This window comes from Dreissena polymorpha, chromosome 1 (assembly GCF_020536995.1).
Source record: "Dreissena polymorpha isolate Duluth1 chromosome 1, UMN_Dpol_1.0, whole genome shotgun sequence".
Lineage (NCBI taxonomy): Eukaryota > Metazoa > Mollusca > Bivalvia > Myida > Dreissenidae > Dreissena > Dreissena polymorpha.
Genome location: NC_068355.1, coordinates 171516051 through 171535430, shown reverse-complemented (window position 1 = coordinate 171535430; position 19380 = coordinate 171516051). Strand labels below are relative to the sequence as shown.

Sequence of the window (19380 nt, the reverse complement as noted above, 5' to 3'; positions counted from 1 at the left end):
TGATAAGCCTGTTCGGACAGCACATACTAATATGGGACGACACTTACGAAAATGCACGAATCCCCGTTTTTCAACGAGCACAGCTCAAATTCTTATAAAACGGGCAATCACAAAGGTTGCTTCAGCATTGTGAATTGAAAATTGTTATACGACGGCGATTATAGTTGTGAACTATTAAATGTAAATTCATCAATATATTTTTGGTACGCATGCATTATTGCAGTACATCATGCATAACATACACACACAACTAAAATACTTTCACATTCTTGTTATTTCTTTGACAAGCTTAAAGAATCTAAACTATAATTCCAAGTCTTACTCATTAAATTAAATGTGCATTTATTAAAATTAGTCGATACGTTCTTGCGGTTAAAAACGCTTCAAATTTTGAGGAGACGAAAAAACAAAAAGTCATCGATTCACAGTTTGAATAAGTTTGTTTTGTTATTATTTCTTGAGTGCTGTATGATAATTAACAACATAATGCGATTAATATTTGGAAATTAGAATTAAGTCAGATTTAAAAAGAATTGTTCATAGTCAATACTTTTACTGAAGTTTGCCTAACCAATGTTTTAACCAAAAAAATTGAAGCATCGGAACTGACAATGGATTAATTATAATACAATGAAAAAGAATTAAAAGTACAGACACATATTGTTTCACCAGCAATTAGACATGAAATCTCTGCATACATTGCCGATGCTGCAATATCGATGTGTATGTGTCGACAGGCTGAACATTTGAGACGCGTTCTGAGAAAACGGGGCTTAATGCATGTGTGTAAAGTGTCATCCCAGATTAGCCTGTGTAGTCCGCACAGGCTAATCAGGGACGACAGTTTCCGCTTTTATGGTGTTTTTCGTTTAAAGGAAGTCTCTTATATACGAAAATCCAGTAGAGGCGGAAAGTGTGACACTTAACGCACATGCATTATGCCCAGTTTTCTCAGAACGCGACTCATTAAAGTATTTTTTACGTGTTGAACATGATATTTAAACAAAACAAGCATAATCGTCTCAAATTAGTCCAGCCAGCCAAAAGTGTTCTTATTTATACTGATGGTTACATTTAAGTATATTTCTATGTTTTACTTGAATTTTCTCCTTGTTTTTCCTAAGGGAGTATATGACATATCATTAGAAATGTGTACATGTATTCCTACTTAACCAATCATTTTAATCAATGATGAATTATGTCATATACTTGTATTCAAACTAAACTTGCATTTAAATAGGAACTTTCCATGGATCAATTCATTTGCGAGTTCCATATTGATTAAAACATGCAAAAAAAAGTTCAGCAAACAAGTTTTCCAACACACTGAGACAAATAATATACAGTCAATTATTCAATAACTCATATCTAGCCATCCGCACAAAACGTATTCCACTTACCTGTAACACTCAATGAATTCCTGAACGTTTGTTTTCGCAACTGAGATTGGAGCTTTCATTAGCAGTTTTTCCAACATACATCAGTTGCTACCAAAGTAAGTAAGTCTTAACAGCGCACGTTTGCATATTTGTGACGAGTTAATAAGAGGAAGGTGAACAGTTTAGTCAGCCCAAACGTTTGAATAGTGAACAGCGTCTATATGGACTTTGGTTATCTACCAAAACGTGCTAAATTTAATTGTAGCCACGGTAAGTAGTTTGGTTGAAAGTTGTTTAATGAAACCAAGTTAATCCTATCCTTATGGGCATATTTGCATAGCAAATGTACTAAAGACGAACGAACTCAAATAAAATATCTGCAGTTATTGGAATAATACACCTCAATACATCTTATCAGGACGGAAATTTGTACAAATACTTGTTAGTCTATCATTATTTAAGGCAAGTTACTTATTGCCTATACAATACAGGCCAATACATACCGGTACCATACGACAGAACACAGTGAAACATGGGTCTCCGCTGGGGAAACGCCAGTGCAAAACATTTGGGGTTTAAACCGACTATATGGCGCGCCGAAGCTACGAATAAGCGAAAAACTTATCACTGACACACATGAGTAAAACATTAACAACATAGCAATATTACTCAAAACAGAATTTAAATTATATTAAATTGCTATTTAATTAAACTAGCATGTGCGTAAAGTGTCGTCCCAGTTTTGCCTGTGCAGTCCGCACAGGATTATAAGGGACGACACTTTGCGCCTAAACTTTGCGAAGAAGAGACTTTCTTGAAACGAACAAATCATAAAAGCGGAAAGCTTCATCCCTGATTATCCGGTGCGGACTGGACATGGTAATCTGGGTCGTCACTTAACGCACATGCATTAAACCCCTTTATCACAGAGCACGGTCCATATTAATTACTTATTATAAAATGGTGACACTGTGATGTCGTGTCGTGTATTAATTAGAAATACATGCAGGCAATGCAGGGATCCGTGTGCGTTTTATGAGCAACGTGTAGCTATTTTATAATCACGTTAAGGTCATACATTGACGTTTCAGTGACACCATATATTAATGTAGGTTTCATTTGACAACTTATTAAATACCAAATAAAATATAGTCATAAAGTACATTGTATGATGAAAAATGTGCGGCGCGGCTTGGGTTTACCTTTATCATAATTATTACCTTCTTTATTTATTGTTATCGTAAAAAAAAATTTCGCCAGCCAAAACAGTTGTATTCAATGTTATTAACATAAAAAAAATAATGTATATAATTTTGATCAATACGAAATGTTCGAGAAATAAACATCGGTATATTATTAAGTTTCTTTGAGACTGGGAAGCATCCGAATTTAATAAATGTAATTGCAATAAATCAAAGTTTTGTGTTCAATTATTATCCAAAGTACCGGTACGGAGGCGGTATATATCATATTTGTACATATAAATGTATAAAGTCTCTGTATACAAAGCACATTGGTTTAGCATCACATACAATAGCATAAGCTGTCTTCCTGACGGGACATTATTTAAAGATAATATAACTTTTAATAAATAGTAAAGCCTTATTCTACTCCAGTTATCGGACATAGACTTTTCAACAAACCATTCATCAATTCAAATGTTTTTTGACTCATTGTCATATGCATCTTGAATATGATCGTGTCAAAGAAAACACATTTATGACATAATTTACGACACATTTTTCTAAATTAATAATCTAACAATAAAACAGCACATCAGGAAAAATCATATGTGTGTAATTTTAGTATGGACTACTTAAGAGCATAAGTGGTTTACTATCAAAGTACTGCATGCAATCGTGAAGTGGTTTGGTAATGTGAGCGATTGAGATCGACCCGATTAAACATGCATGCAGTAATGGTATCAGAGATATAGAGTATTTTACATTAAGTACGTCAACAAAGCAACATTTCTGATCCATTCATTCAGTGTATTGGTGTGTTTAAAATATTGTGTTTGACATACCCTTCATTATTTTAAAAGATAACGTATTAAATTAAGTACATATGTGCTGATAAGGGTAATGTAAAGTCATCAAAGACAAAATAGTAATAACCATCCTTTTACAAGCATGTAACCGAATCTTCCTGCCCCAAGCATGTCACCGGAACTTTATGTTACAAGCATGACACCGAAACTTTATGTTACAAGCATGCCACAGAAACTTTATGTTAAGAGCATTTCTCCTAACTTAATGTTACAAGCATTTTACAGAAACGTTATGTTAAAAGCATGACACAGAAACTTTATAAAACAAGCATTTCACCGAAACTTTATGTTACAAGCATGACACAGAAACTCTATGTTACAAGCAATTCACCGAAACTTTATTTTACTAGCATTTAACCGAAACTTTATGTTAAAAGCATGACACCGAAAATTTATTTTACAAGCATGACACCAAAACTTTATGTTACAAGCATTTCACAGAAGCGTTATGTTACAAGCATGACACCAAAACTTTATGTTACAAGCATTACACCGCAACTGTATGTTACAAGCATTTCACTAAAACTGTATTGGACAAGCATTTCACCAAAACTTTTTGTAACAAGCAGTTCACCGAATGTTCCTGTCCCAAGCATGTCACCGAAACTTTATGATACAAGCATGACACCGAAACTTTATGTTACAAGCATAACACCAAAATTGTATACAAACATTTCACGTCTTCATGCCCAAAGCATGTCGCCGAAACTTTATGTTACAAACATGACACCGAAACTTTATGTTACAAGCATGACAACGAAGTTTTATGCTACAAGCATTTCACCGAAACTTTGTTTACAAGCATTGCACTGAAACTTTATGTTACAAGCATGACACCGAAACTATATGTTACAAGCATTTCACCGAAACTTTATTTTACAAGCATTTCACCTAAATTCTATGTTACAAGCACGACACCGAAACTTTATGTTACAAGCATGACACCTAAACTTTAGGTTACAAGCATTTCACCGAAACTTTATTTTACAAGCATTTCACCGAAAATGTATGTTACTAGCATTTCACCGAAAGTTTATGTTACAAACATATATCGAAACTTTATGAAACAAGCATTTTACCGAAACGTTATGTTACAAGCATTTTACCGAAACGTTATGTTACAAGCATTTCATCGAAATTTTGTGTTACAAGCATTTCACCAAAGCTTTTTGTTATAATCATTTCATCAAAACTTTGTGCTACGAGCATTTTACCGAAACTTTGTGTTACAAGCGTTTCACCGGAACTTTATCTCACAAGCATTTCACTGAAACTTTATGTAACAATTATTTCACTGAAACTTTATGATACAAGTATTTCACCGAAAATTTATGTAAAAAGAATTTCACCGAAACTTTATGTTTCTGGCATTTCACCGAAATTTTGTGTTACAAGCATTGCACCGAAACTTTATGCTGCAAGCATTTCACCAAAACTTTATGTTACACGCATTTCACCGAAAGTTTATGCTACAAGCATTTCATCGAAACTTTATGCTACAAGCATTTCACTGACACCTAGTGTAAATAGACGTTCAATGACCTCTCCTGGTGAATGCAATTTGCCAACATATTATGTTTTTAATATTTGTCCAAGAAATACACTCACCTTCCAGTAACAAGATTTTTACCGACCCCTTCTGATGCAAGCATTTTATCAATCCAATTTCACAGCACTCCATTCCTGTCACAGGCATTCCAACAATACTTACGATAACAGCAATTTTATACTCTCCCCCTACAACATGAATGTGTGTACCTATCATGTAACAAGCATTTCTTCAAGCTTACCTATAATAAGCAAAACAAGAACCCAGTCAGTTCCAAGAATGTCAACCGCCCTCCTGTAACAAGCATTTCACCGACACCGCATGTTACAATCATCCCGCCCGTTACAAGAATTTCACCGAAACCGCATGTTACAATCATCCCGCCCGTTACAAGCATCTCACCGACACCGCATGTTTCAATCATTCCACCCGTTACAAGCATTTCACCGACACCGCATGTTACAATCATCCCGCCCTTTACAAGCATTTCACCGACACCGCATGTTTCAATCATCCCACCCGTTACAAACAGTTCACCGACACCGCATGTTTCAATCATCCCACCCGTTACAAGCATTTCACCGACACCGCATGTTACAATCATCCCACCTGTTACAAGCATTTCACCGACACCGCATGTTACAATCATCCCACCCGTTACAAGAATTTCACCGACACCGCATGTTACAATCATCCCGCCCGTTACAAGCATTTCACCGACACCGCATGATACAATCATACCGCCCGTTACAAGCATTTCACCGACACCGCATGTTTCATTCGTCCCGTTACTAGCATTTCACCGACACCGCATGTTTCAATCATCCCACCTGTTACAGGCATTTCACCGACACCGCATGTTATAATTATCGCACCCGTTACAAAAATTTCACCGACACCGCATGTTACAATCATCCCGCCCGTTACAAGCATTTCACCGACACCGCATGTTACAATCATCCCATCCGTTACAAGAATTTTTCCGACGCCTCCTGTTGCAAGCAGTTGAGTCGCTTTCTGAGAAAACTGGGCATAATGCATGTGCGTAAAGTGTCCGCTTTTATGACATTTTTCGTTTAAATGAAGTCTTTTCTTAGCGAAAATAAAAAAAATGCGGATTGCACAGGCTAATTTGGTTTGACACTTTACGCATATGCATCATGCCCAGTTTTCTAAGACCCTTATATAACACGCATTTGAACTACTCCCCCTTGAATTTCACCCATTCCATCTATTACAAGAATTTTCCCGACCGCATCTGTTAAAAGCATTTTACCAACGACTTTTCGTGCATGAATATGATGTTAAGTTTTCTCACGTTTAAGTATTTAAACTAGCTTCATTCAAAATCTCCCCACTTCATAACTTTGCATTTATTTTAAGATAATTTATTTTTTGCGCATATGTAAGTTATTGGCTCAGCTTGAATTAACGCTTCTGATGTAATCCAGGTGCTTTTCTCAATATAAACATAATTAACGTTGGGTCGTGTTCATATCTTTGAAGTTACCCTATTGTAAGGCTCGTTTATTGAAGTTGTTGTTGTATATTTTTTTATTTTCCTATTTTTTTTTATCGACGTAAAAGTTAAGCGAATGCATTTATAAACATTTTGTAATTTTCAGATGATCTGATACAAAGTATTAAACGGGCCGTCCAACAGATTGGTAAATTGACAAAATAAAAAAAGTTGTTTCAGATTCGCAAATTTTCGTTTTTGTTATGATATTTTTTAGGAAATAGTAATACTGACCATTTACCATGCTCTTAAATACCCATTATATGCATCTTTTGACGATTTGTTAACCTTAAAATTATAAGGCGTCGTGCGACGCGAAACGATTGAATAATTTGGAAAGTTCTGTTATTGTCGTTATATTTTGGGAAACTACGAGGATTGCTTATATAGGTAAAAAAAAACATCCGCTCTTAGCATGAGCATGGATGATCGAGTTGCCTAGGCGGGAGACTTTTTTCTCAAGGACTCCAGGGGTCAGTGGTTCGAGCCCTGTTGAGGGTTACTTTTTTCCTTTTTTTTTTAAATTGTATTCTTGTTTTTACTGAAGATTTTTAGGTCAAATGTTTAAATTTATCAATATAACGCATTTAATGACCTGCTTCAATACATGCCAAAATCAGTTGGACGGCCCCTTTAACACATGCAATGTTTCCCACACTGTTACTGGCGTCTCGAGAAGCGCCTATGTCCGTGCGTTATTATTAAGCTCTATAGTGTGTCCTCGCACTCGGCTGTTTAATTGATGACAGTTCACACTTATATTCAATCGGATAAAAAGAGAAAACAACGGGACCGACGTCTGACCTTATTGACTGTATGCGTTACGTAGTAACAACAATATATCTCATTGTTCATCACCACTATTGAATCTTATACAAAACATTGTGCATCTACGTACGGACTCAGCATGGCTTAACTCAACCTACTCGCTATATGTCTGGACCTGACAAGTAAGCCCCATTGTTCAGCTTTCACACAAACATAAACTTTAGCCGTCAAAACATTTAAAGTAAATACCAGCCTCAAACGCGATAGGTCATGATAAAGCACGAGCACGAGTGAGCATGAGTTTATAAGAAGAATTAACAATTCGCGATTCTTCAGGGACGAAAACAATGGAAAATGAATGCCCTTAACAGTATATTAACGCATTCTTAATTATTGACCGCCGACAGGAAGGTAATAGGAAGTGAATTTAAGCTTCGCTCTCTGTAAACCGGACTTGATGTATGTGTGTAAAGTGTCTTCCCAGATTAGCATTTGCAGTACAGGGTAATCAGGGACGACACTTTCCGTCTTCCCAGATTAGCATTTGCAGTACAGGGTAATCAGGGACGACACTTTCCGTCTTCCCAGATTAGCATTTGCAGTACAGGGTAATCAGGGACGACACTTTCCGTCTTCCCAGATTAGCATTTGCAGTACAGGGTAATCAGGGACGACACTTTCCGTCTTCCCAGATTAGCATTTGCAGTACAGGGTAATCAGGGACGACACTTTCCGCTTGAATCGTTTTTCGCTAAGAATATTTCCTTTCAAAAAAATTAAGCGGAAAGTGTGCGGACTGCACAGCCTTATCTGGGATGATACTTTACGTATATGCATTAAACCCCGTTTCCCAGAACGAGGCTCGTATAACTGACAAGATGTATCTTCTCACTAAAATGGAGGATAACCGAGTGTTCACAGTGTTTACATACTATCACGTGGGGACTAAAGGTTTTGTAAACGCTTCAAACAATTCCCGCTTTGATCTATCCCAATGTACCGCGCACCGCCCATGTTCTTTGTGGACACAGTTCAAAGTCAGTTTAAGAATCGCCCCTCGCATAAATAACAAAGGTTGTATGATCGTTTCAGACTTTTTTGAAACAATGATTGTCACGTCTATATCTGTGGCAAATGTGAAGTAACAAAAATGGGGACACCGTGAATTATTTCTTTGTATCAACTTTTTTAATACCATATATATTTTTCATAATAAAGAAAACAAAATGGAAACGCAAAGTGGTTATTTAAGAGTATTCCGACATGACTAGCCTGGTAGATTTAGCATTTTGTTGTCATGTACACTTTTCGGACATGCAATATAGAAAATGTATTGGATTTGCTGATTATACATATATTGCGGTAAAAGCTGGTAAGCCCGCATAAAACATAGATTAAAAAAATTTAAAGGTCAGTGTTTATTTTATTGTATTGTAACAAAGAGCCTACGTGTAAGAAAATACACACAAAAAATATATTATTTAACATTTTTGTGACAAAAAATCGATCAAAAATATACAAAACACAAGCAATACATAATCTGAAAGTAATAATAGATGCAGTCAACATTAACAATTTGATTATTAAAAATAAAAATAAAAATATATTTGTTTTTATTTAGACTTATTTCTTCATTTTTTTTTTAATTATTTACCCAAACCACCATTAAGACATTGTTATTATTATATCAATTGTTTATGTAAGCATTTTCTCAATTTCAACGTTTATTACGGTCAATATTTGGAGCAATTAAGAATAACTTAATTAGCAATCAATATATATTTTAATATTTTGTCAGATAGATATTAAGTACCAATGGTGGTATGAATAACGCGCATTATTTATAAAATACAGTTTCAAGGATATGTTTAGGTATAAAGTCAAAGGTAGATATGAATTAATGCTCGATAATAATACCAAGATACCGACAAGAACCGATGAGTTGTTTGTAAAGTAAATATTTTGAGTAATAACGCACATAATTTATTAAAATAGTGTGGTTTCAATTGACGTTGGAATTATAAATCAATATAATAGTGAAATATTGCATTGCAGTTTGACCATGGTGCAAATTGACATCAACGATTGCAAAGTTAATATAGAAAAAAGGAATTTATTTGAGCATCTGTGACGTTTAACGCACCAAGTATTATTATGTTGTTTTTTTTTAGCTTTTACGACAAAGCTAACAAAAGAACCATAAGTTGACGATCGTTCATCCTTAAGGCCCTTCTGCAGGGTACCTTTTGCATTATCCACTACAGGGTATACGTTTTAAGTCTAGTACACCAGTCATGTTTAATTGATACACCATGGCCTTGCTTGCATTTTATTCATACCAATGTAAACATTACAAATGTCTATGTGCAAATTGCTTTTAATGGAATGAAATAAAATAAAAATACAAAAGAATGCATAAAATAATACATGAGTTGATGAGTGTCAACTTTGTTCTGTACGTTTTCCATGGAAATAACAGATACGACATAACTGTTGTGTTCCTGCTACTAAGAAGCACTAGTATTTTGTGTTATATATTTATTTTTTGAAAAACAAAATGGTTGAACGTTTATCAGTATAGACGCACACAAAAAAATGAAATTTCATTTGCGTTTTTAATTTTTTTTAAATCAAAATGGTATTATTAACCGTACGAAAAGTAACACAACTTTCTGTAGGATGCGCATGACAAGGTCCACAACTCTGTGTATGGTCAGTAGGACAAGGTACAATAAGGCACGCAACTCTGTGTAGGATCCTTATAACAAGGCCCACGACTCTATATAGAGTCCAAACGACAAGGCCTACAACTCTGTGTAGGGTCTGTACGACAAGGCCAATAACTCGGTGTACGGTCCTTACGACACGGCACATATCTCTGTGTAGGGTCTGTACGACAAGGCACATATGTCGGTGTATGGTCCGTACGACTAAGCGCACAACTCTGTGTAGACTCCGTTCGACAAGGCCGACAACCATTCGTAAAGTCCCTACGACAAAGGCAACATATCAGGCCCAACACTGTGTTAAGGGTTATACGACAGTGGTCACAACTCTGTATAGACTCCGTGCGACAGAGCCACAACTCTACGCAGGGTCCCAACGACAAGGCCCACCACTCTGTTAAGGGTCGTGCAACAAGGATAACGACTCTGTGTAGACTCCGTGCGACAAGCCCGACAACTCTGTGTAGGGTCCCTACGACATGGCCACCACTCTGTTCAGGGTTGTATGACAAGGGTCTCGACTCTGTATACACTCCGTGCGACAAGGCCGACAACTCTGTGTAGGGTCCATACGATAAGGAACAAAAAGAAAATTCTCCATTTCAAAAGTGTGTCGTAAAATTCATGAAAAATGTGCAGTACACGCATTTTAATGAAAGTCGTTATATTTAAGAGAACCCGTTTAAAAAAATAATTTACAGTGTAGATGACCCTTTATATTTCATTCTCTGAGAAGTCAATTTTAGTGTCATTCGAAGATAAGAAAAGTAAGTAGACAATCTACAATAAATAACAGTGTATTGACTTAAAATAAAGCAGTTTTAAACATTTCCTTTCGCTGAGCACATTGTTCGCCTTCTCTTCGTATCTGATTAATTTCGTCCCTTATTTGTATGGTATTTTTTTCGTCTCCTCTTCATATCGCAATTATGTTCGGTCCAGTGGGACATTCTCTGTGTTAGTTGTTAGTCATGTGAGATTCAATATTTTATTTATATAAATTATGATTATTTGTAATTACGAGGAAAAAGATATATCGAAAAAGACACCAAGATATTGTTTTTGTTTTGTCTGAAGCTAAAATCATTTTCAAATAGTAATTCAACGTATCAATAGTTAACACAAGGGGAACGATTCATACAGACTGGCTTATGTTTAACTACATTCCATTACTTCCCTTTATTCCTGTGTTATAGCACAAGTATTCAAATTATTTAAAGGGGCCTTTTCACAGATTTTGGCATGTATTGAAGTCTGTCATTAAATGCTTTATATTGATAAATTTAAACATTGGATCTAAAAAGCTCCAGTAAAAAACAACAAGAATGAAATTAAAAAAAGAAAAAAAGATTAAACCTCAACTGGGCTCGAACCACTGATCCTTGGAGTCCTGGAGTAAAAGTCTACCTTTTAGACCGCTCGACCATCCGTTCTCAGACAATTCGGGATGTATTTTAGATTTTATAAAAATAATCCTCGTAGTTTCACAAAATATAATGAGCAGAACAGAACATATTTTATTCACGTAAACTTTACAGTTTTTTGTGTTATATATATATGCATGCATACAATAACTAATACAACAGGATTATACAATGAAGTATGGGTCATTAGTTATCACATCTGTTAAACAGGATGAACTTATATACAATCTAGATTCATGCTTATTTGGTACTATGATTTATTTCATTTGGTAATAAATATATATTGTTGGAACAAAATATATTATAATAAAATTATAATCTTATCTTATAATAATCTAATATTATATCAAAATATAACATAATTGAATCTAATCTAATAGTCTAATAGTATATTAAAATATCTTATAATCAAATAAAAATATTAGTATAATGCATTATATCAATGACTTGTCTGTTGTCTTGTTTAAAATGACCAGTGTTTTTTTTTTTTTAAATCCATCAATGCTACAACAGAACTCTCCAAATTATTCAATCGTTTCGCGTTGCAACGCTTTATTATTTTCAGGTTTTGAAATCGTCAAAAGATGCATATAATGGATATTTTCGAGCATGGTAAATGTTCAGTATTACTGTTTCCTCACAAATAAGACTACAACGAAAATGTTCGAATCCGAAACCACTTTTTTAATTTTTGTCAATTTACCAAAACGCGAAAAGGCCCTTTTATAACAGTTAATGCTCGTGTGATACACAATTGTATAAAATCTCTTACTGAATACAGTCAAAACCCGATAGCTCGAACTCGCATGTACCAAGAAGAAAAGTTCGAGGCATCCAAAATTCGAACCAAACGATTTGAAATATAATGTTTTAGTTATATTAGTATGCAGCAGATTAATTGTATCTCCAGTGGAAGAGTATTCATTCTATCTAAACTCCGTACTACTTTCTTCTTATGAATAAATAAGAACCAGAATTTAACTATATATTTTCAATTAGTAAATAAAAATTAGTTATATATACTTCAAACAAATTGAATATAAAGATATATAAATGAGTTCGTTCGTTTTTTATATGTAAGAAACATCACATAGATACAAAAAACAAAAAGGCACTATATACACATCAGAGAAATATTGAACAATAGTAACTATTTATTCGTTAGTTTTTATAAGAATGACATAATGTCAGTTTTTGATGAATTAATTCTCGTCGAGATACGAATTGTTTAATTGCATCCAGTTTACTCCGTACATGCTGTGAGTCATCTCGTCGAGATACGAATTGTTAAATTGCATCCAGTTTGCTCCGTACATGCTGTGAGTCATCGCACTCTTCTAGACATTTCTGTTGTATATGTATCGCTCCATTTGTGTTTATGTATCGCTCCATTTGTGTATATGTATCGCTCCATTTGTGTATATGTATCGCTCCATTTGTGTTTATGTATCGCTCCATTTGTGTATATGTATCGCTCCATTTGTGTTTATGTATCGCTCCATTTGTGTATATGTATCGCTCCATTTGTGTATATGTATCGCTCCATTTGTGTTTATGTATCGCTCCATTTGTGTATATGTATCGCTCCATTTGTGTATATGTATCGCTCCATTTGTGTTTATGTATCGCTCCATTTGTGTATATGTATCGCTCCATTTGTGTATATGTATCGCTCCATTTGTGTTTATGTATTGCTCCATTTGTGTATATGTATCGCTCCATTTGTGTATATGTATCGCTCCATCTGTGTTTATGTATCGCTCCATTTGTGTATATGTATCGCTCCATTTGTGTATATGTATCGCTCCATTTGTGTTTATGTATCGCTCCATTTGTGTATATGTATCGCTCCATTTGTGTATATGTATCGCTCCATTTGTGTTTATGTATCGCTCCATTTGTGTATATGTATCGCTCCATTTGTGTATATGTATCGCTCCATTTGTGTATATGTATCGCTCCATTTGTGTATATGTATCGCTCCATTTGTGTATATGTATCGCTCCATTTGTGTATATGTATCGCTCCATTTGTGTAAATGTATCGCTCCATTTGTGTATATGTATCGCTCCATTTGTGTTTATGTATCGCTCCATTTGTGTATATGTATCGCTCCATTTGTGTATATGTATCGCTCCATTTGTGTTTATGTATCGCTCCATTTGTGTATATGTATTGCTCCATTTGTGTATATGTATCGCTCCATTTGTGTATATGTATCGCTCCATTTGTGTATATGTATCGCTCCATTTGTGTTTATGTATCGCTCCATTTGTGTATATGTATCGCTCCATTTGTGTATATGTATCGCTCCATTTGTGTATATGTATCGCTCCATTTGCATGTTTATATGTGTTTAAACTTCGACCTTGTATGTACTTGTATGGCTAATGTGTAAAACATGAATTCGTATGAAAATGTATTAATCATCATCACAATTATTCAAAATTATACGTATTAACAAGAGGCAAATGTTTTTTACCAATGTAATTTCCATGGTTCGTTGTTTTTCATTTGAGTAAATATTTATATTACAAAATGGCTTAGTGATGTAAGTAACAAATCAGTTTTGATAATGTTGTTCAACACATAATTTAGACGTGTTCTTTTTTAAGGAAGATTAGAAAGGGAAGTCAGAGACCTCTTACATTATCGCACTTTTCTTTTCAGCCAATTTCTTGAAGAATGAAAATATAAAAATAATATGAAATTTAAAATAAAATAAATTTCGAAGAAAATATGAATTAAATATATTAAGTTTACGTTCTATTTATTTAATAATGCTGTCTAAATGTTTTACTGCTATTTTTTAAAGTTATGTAGTGCGAAAGTTTATAATAAATGAATAAATGCTAAATATTATGATTGCAATAACTTTAAGAGCGTTGTTTGGTTATTACATTAGTTTAATAATTTTCTTTCTTATTTAAAACTTGCCTAACGCGATTGTTGTAGCATGACGTAAATTACTTAGCTTAATAATATCCGATTCGGGTAGAGCTAATATCGGGTAGAGCTAATACGGCGTCGGGTAGAGCTAATACGGCGTCGGGTAGAGCTAATACGGCGTCGGGTAGAGCTAATACGGCGCTTTTGATCATGAAAACAATATGATCTTGATAATTTCATGTCTATGAATTCTTTTAACGATCAATCAGTATTGTAAGTTGGTTACCAAAACATCAAATAACCAGATCAAAGTCGAGATCCATTGACTTGACGCGTTTTCGATCGTTTTCATCTTCAAGTGCATCAATTTTTTTATTATTTTCTTCAGACTCTTTGGTAACATCACATGTGACTGTCTTTCGTTTTTTCGATATGTTTCACAGTGCTTCTTGTTTAATTGTCGTTTATGTTTGTTTCTCTTCACTTAGCTCTGATATTGAAACAAAATACCCCTTTACTCTCCGATTTTCCCGCTTGAGCCATGCATCACCAAGTTCAGCTTTTTTTCTTGCACGATACTCTTTCATTCTTTGGGCCTTCGATTTTGCCATTCTACAATAAAAGGATACATGTAGTATACATTTTTTCTTATTATTGCTATAAAAACGTCAATCTGTAACATGATAATGGAAAATTTGTATTGTATTATCATAAGATATCCATTGCATGTAAATGTAAACATAGAAAAATATGTTGTAAACGTTCAATATACAGAATAATTGTCGCATCAAAACTTTACCAGTTACGGGACAAAATGACCATTTACGGGACACAAGGTATAATACGCATTTATTTTATAAACATTATTAATATTTCATGTTTTTTCATTTATTGTTTATATATAATGTGTTAAAATACAAAATATATTAAATATAATCCAGATATAAATATGAATCACAATAAAATCATAGTAAAAACACTTACCCTGCGTTATTTTTTCTATTTTGGAAACCACGTTCAAGAAAATGGCCTATCTTATTTGTGACGTCATATATTACTCAGATATGACGTAATTTATCCGAAAATAATGTATTTACTGGAAAGAAATGGTTAAAAGACCTTTTTGCTATGTTTCGTGACTCGTAACTGGTGGCTCTTAAATGTTTATAGATACAATCAAATCGTTGAAATGACGAAACAAATCAGCTCATTGTAATAACAGTTTTATTTTCAGTTTTATTTTATTTATTTTATTTAACTTTCGCAATTAAGAGATGAAATCGCAAGTGTTAAAAATACAATCTCGTTAGCTAACCAGCAATCAACAGATAAAGTACATAGTGAATACTAGGTTAGCGTTGACTACAGAGAAGTTTATGTTGCGAGGATTAGAACGCCGGGAGCGCGAGCCTTGGCGAGCGCTTTCGGTGTTCGAGCCGAGCAACATAAACTTCTCTGTATTCAACGCTAACCTAGTATTCTATTTATCCCATTTTTTTCAACGTGACATTTAAAATAAAGAGATCTAATAACCTTAACAATAATTTTAATTTATTCTTAAAAGTGCTTTAAATCTAACGAATGCAACCATGCGTAGTGATATACAATGTATTTGTTCTGGTACGCAAAATAGTCTTATCAAATATGGCGGCGATTGCTCATGACAAAATGATGTCGATGCCAACTTACACACAGAGTCGTTCTAAACATAAATTATCAAAAAACTACTCGCCTTATTTGTTCATGGACGCTGCCGATTTTGATGGCGTCTTGATCTAGCCTTCACAACCTTTAGTTTGCGACCCAAACACAAGATAATCCGTAAAAATTATATAAAGGCTTGCAAACGGGTTATTCTTACTGAATAGACTTTCTTTGATAAAATCACAAAGACAAATTTTATTCATCAAAGAAAATACCCTTACGTTTACTTACTTCCAAAAGCAAAACGAATAGACTACTGAACCAAAATACACACCATCAGTATGCTCTACACACACAAATTCACATCAAAATAGGCACGCTTATTCTGAAAATCAATAACACGAATTAATTAGATCTGCATGTAGATCTAAATCCTTCGTCTCACCAGTTCCATCCGAGGTAAGTAGTCCATAGAATATGCACGTTTTCATAATTACATCCACGAATCGATACATAGACACGAAAAAAAATGCGAGTCTTCAAGGTTTTATTCCCAGACATCGCATACTTGTTTCGTGTACACCTAAATTTTACTATTTAAAGATGACATCACACAAATGACGCAATAAGTATGTCATTTTATGACGCAATCAATCCCGTGACTAGATCTAAAGGTTGTAGGTTGTATTTATAATTTTAAAGCCAAAGTTTTCTCGACTCTAGAGATTTCTTTCGAAAAATCATTCAGTGGTTGAATAATTTAAAAAGTAGTCCGTGCACGCGACAGGTATATCCCACAGTGTTAGAGACAGACTAGTATATTCCATAAGCTCTTATACCGTCAATGTCGGGGTGAAAATGGGATAAAAACAGTTAGTCAGAGTATTGATAAAATGAGTAAAGACATGAAACAAGCTAACGACGCACTTCACAGGAAATTACAATCAGTGCATGACAATATAAAGAAGATGATCCCATCGACAGCGAATATGGCAGAACAGTTGGCACAAAATGAACGCAGTGAAAGAGCTACCACGGAAACACCTCAATCACAAAAAAGTAAAAATAACGAAAGCGGACATGATACAAAAGAGAGAGAACAGTCTTCAACTGAGCAACAACTTGAAGTGAATACTGATATTGTGAACACGGCAGATAGAAAAGAAAACTTTGAAAACTCTCATAATAGGTGACTCAATTAAAAGTGGTATTAACAGGCGTGGATTAAATGAAAATACACACATTAAAACTCTACCAGGGCGGAAAATTAAAGACATTCGTTTGACACTGGATTCATGGGACATGACAAAATACGAAAATGTGATAACATATGTTGGTGGTAATGACATGGCGGAAGGAGGCGACGCAAAAAAAGCATACCGTGAAATAAAGCAACTGCTACATGAAATAAATGGACTTAAATGCACTGTATACTTGTGCACAGTTGCCCCAAGACGAGATGCAGATGTAGTTCCACTGAATGATATAATTAAACAAATATGCGAAGAAACAGATGCTAAATATATTGAACTGTATACATCCTTTATTTATGGAAATGGTAACATTTATATGGCAGCGATGGGATACATCTGCAAGCTAAAGGCTGTAGTACGCTAGTGGCTAACATAAACAAAGCCGTGCACATCATTAAACAGAATACGAACGGGCAACAAGATCAACAAGCGAATCGTAGCGTAACCCCTCACTATACTCAATCCGGAAGTAATGGATACGCTAATTATGCTCCTGATCGAGGCAGTTCGACAAACGGCGATTTACGTAACTATCAGATGCAAACCGGAAGTTATGGCTACAAAAATGATGCACCAGGACGTGGCTCGATGAATCGCTTTTCACGTGACGGAAGAGGCAGTTTTCACACACAAACCGGCAGTTTCGGCTACGGAGATCATGCACCAGGTCATGGCTTGAGAAATAGCGACTCACGTAACGGGCAAGATGGCTATCAGACGCAAACAGGAAGTAGCGGTTTCCGAAGTTACGCATCTGATCGAGGCACAAGGAATGGCGGTTCACGTGACGGAAATGATGGCAAGAAGCATAATCTATCTAGATATCAAAACAGTAGTAATTATGAATAACAACAAAGACATTGTGAGTACTGTCATTACAATAATCACTACACTAGTAAATGCAGATGATTGAGTTCGGCTCAGTAGAAACGCGTAGACAAACACAAACATGTACTGATACACAGCAAATTTAAAGAACTAAACAAGGTTTGTGAAAATTGTAATTTTAAGATTTGTATATGTAATGAATCCGAAATAGTGCTAAAATATGGTGATATAGATCGTGTCTTTGATGCCAGTATTAAAGTTTCTGATTACTCAGAACGCTGTCATAATATGTCATGCAATAATAATGATGTTTCAATCTCAATCCCTATTGCAACTGAAAGATTAATTTCTGCGAGGATAAAGATAATTCAGCAGCGTCTACCTTAGAATTTTCAAAAAAGGGACTTCATATCGTAAGTTTAAATATTCAACACTTTTTGCCAAAACTTGATGAAATTAGGTACGTTTTCTTGTCCGAAAAATGTAATGTGGATGTTATTGGTTTATGCGAAACATTTTTAAACGAAAATTCGTATGATGTAAATTTAAATATTCCGAATTTTACATACATTCGTAAAGACAAAAGTCAGAAAAAGGGTGGCGGAATCTTGCTATATATAGGTAACCATGTACCATTTAAACATAGGCCAGACTTAGAGCCTGATGGGATTAAATCAGATTGTATTGAAATTTGCTTTAAAAACACAAAATCTTTTCTGTTAAATTATATCTATCGTCCACCTAATGAGACGCAAAAATGGATAGAAAAATTTGATGCGTTACTTGATAAGTTTGAGGGTTTAAACGTTGAGTATCACATACTAGGTGATTTCAATTTTGAATACTTTGCTGACAGCAAGTCCTATAAATGCAAAGTGTGGTCAAAAACGGTATTAAAGCATGGCCTCTTGCAACTTATTAACACACCAACCAGAGTCACAGATAAATCGTCTTCAATAATTGATCATATATATACTAATCGAACTGACAGAGTAAGTACTACTTATGTCCCACAAATATCTATAAGCGACCACTATCCGGTATGCATGACAAGGAAAATTAACTAAAAAATCTCGAAACAACGCACGCACTCGAATATTAGATATAGATGCTTTAAAAAGTTTTCAATATCTGATTTCCAATTTGATCTATCAATTTCGCAACTAAACTTAATTGAAACTGTTCACGATCCAAATATTTCCCTTCAATCTTTATATAGAATTTAAAATAACGTTTTAGATAAGCACGCCCCTTACAAGCAGAAGAGAATAAAAAGCACACATATGCCAAAATGGATAAACAAGAAAGTTATTAAAAGTATGTGCGATAGAGATCACTTCCACAAAATTAA

General features: G+C 34.6%; 1 protein-coding gene across 9 annotated transcripts in view; it reads right to left on the bottom strand.

Moving 5' to 3' along the window:
- LOC127861008 (hemoglobin-3-like) overlaps positions 1 to 19380 on the bottom strand; it is a 370059-nt gene that overhangs the window by 191670 nt on the left and 159009 nt on the right. Inside the window, exon 1 of one of the 9 annotated variants that reach the window (XM_052399417.1) lies at positions 16394 to 16485. The exons of 1 other annotated variant lie outside the window; for it this stretch is intronic. In XM_052399417.1, the coding sequence (XP_052255377.1) occupies positions 16394 to 16463 (70 nt within the window). In that variant the 5' untranslated portion in view covers positions 16464 to 16485. Of the gene's footprint in view, positions 1 to 5037; positions 5417 to 16393; positions 16486 to 19380 lie in introns of those variants that run through there. 7 more of the 9 variants (XM_052399384.1, XM_052399388.1, XM_052399377.1 and 4 more) reach the window with 7 other exon arrangements.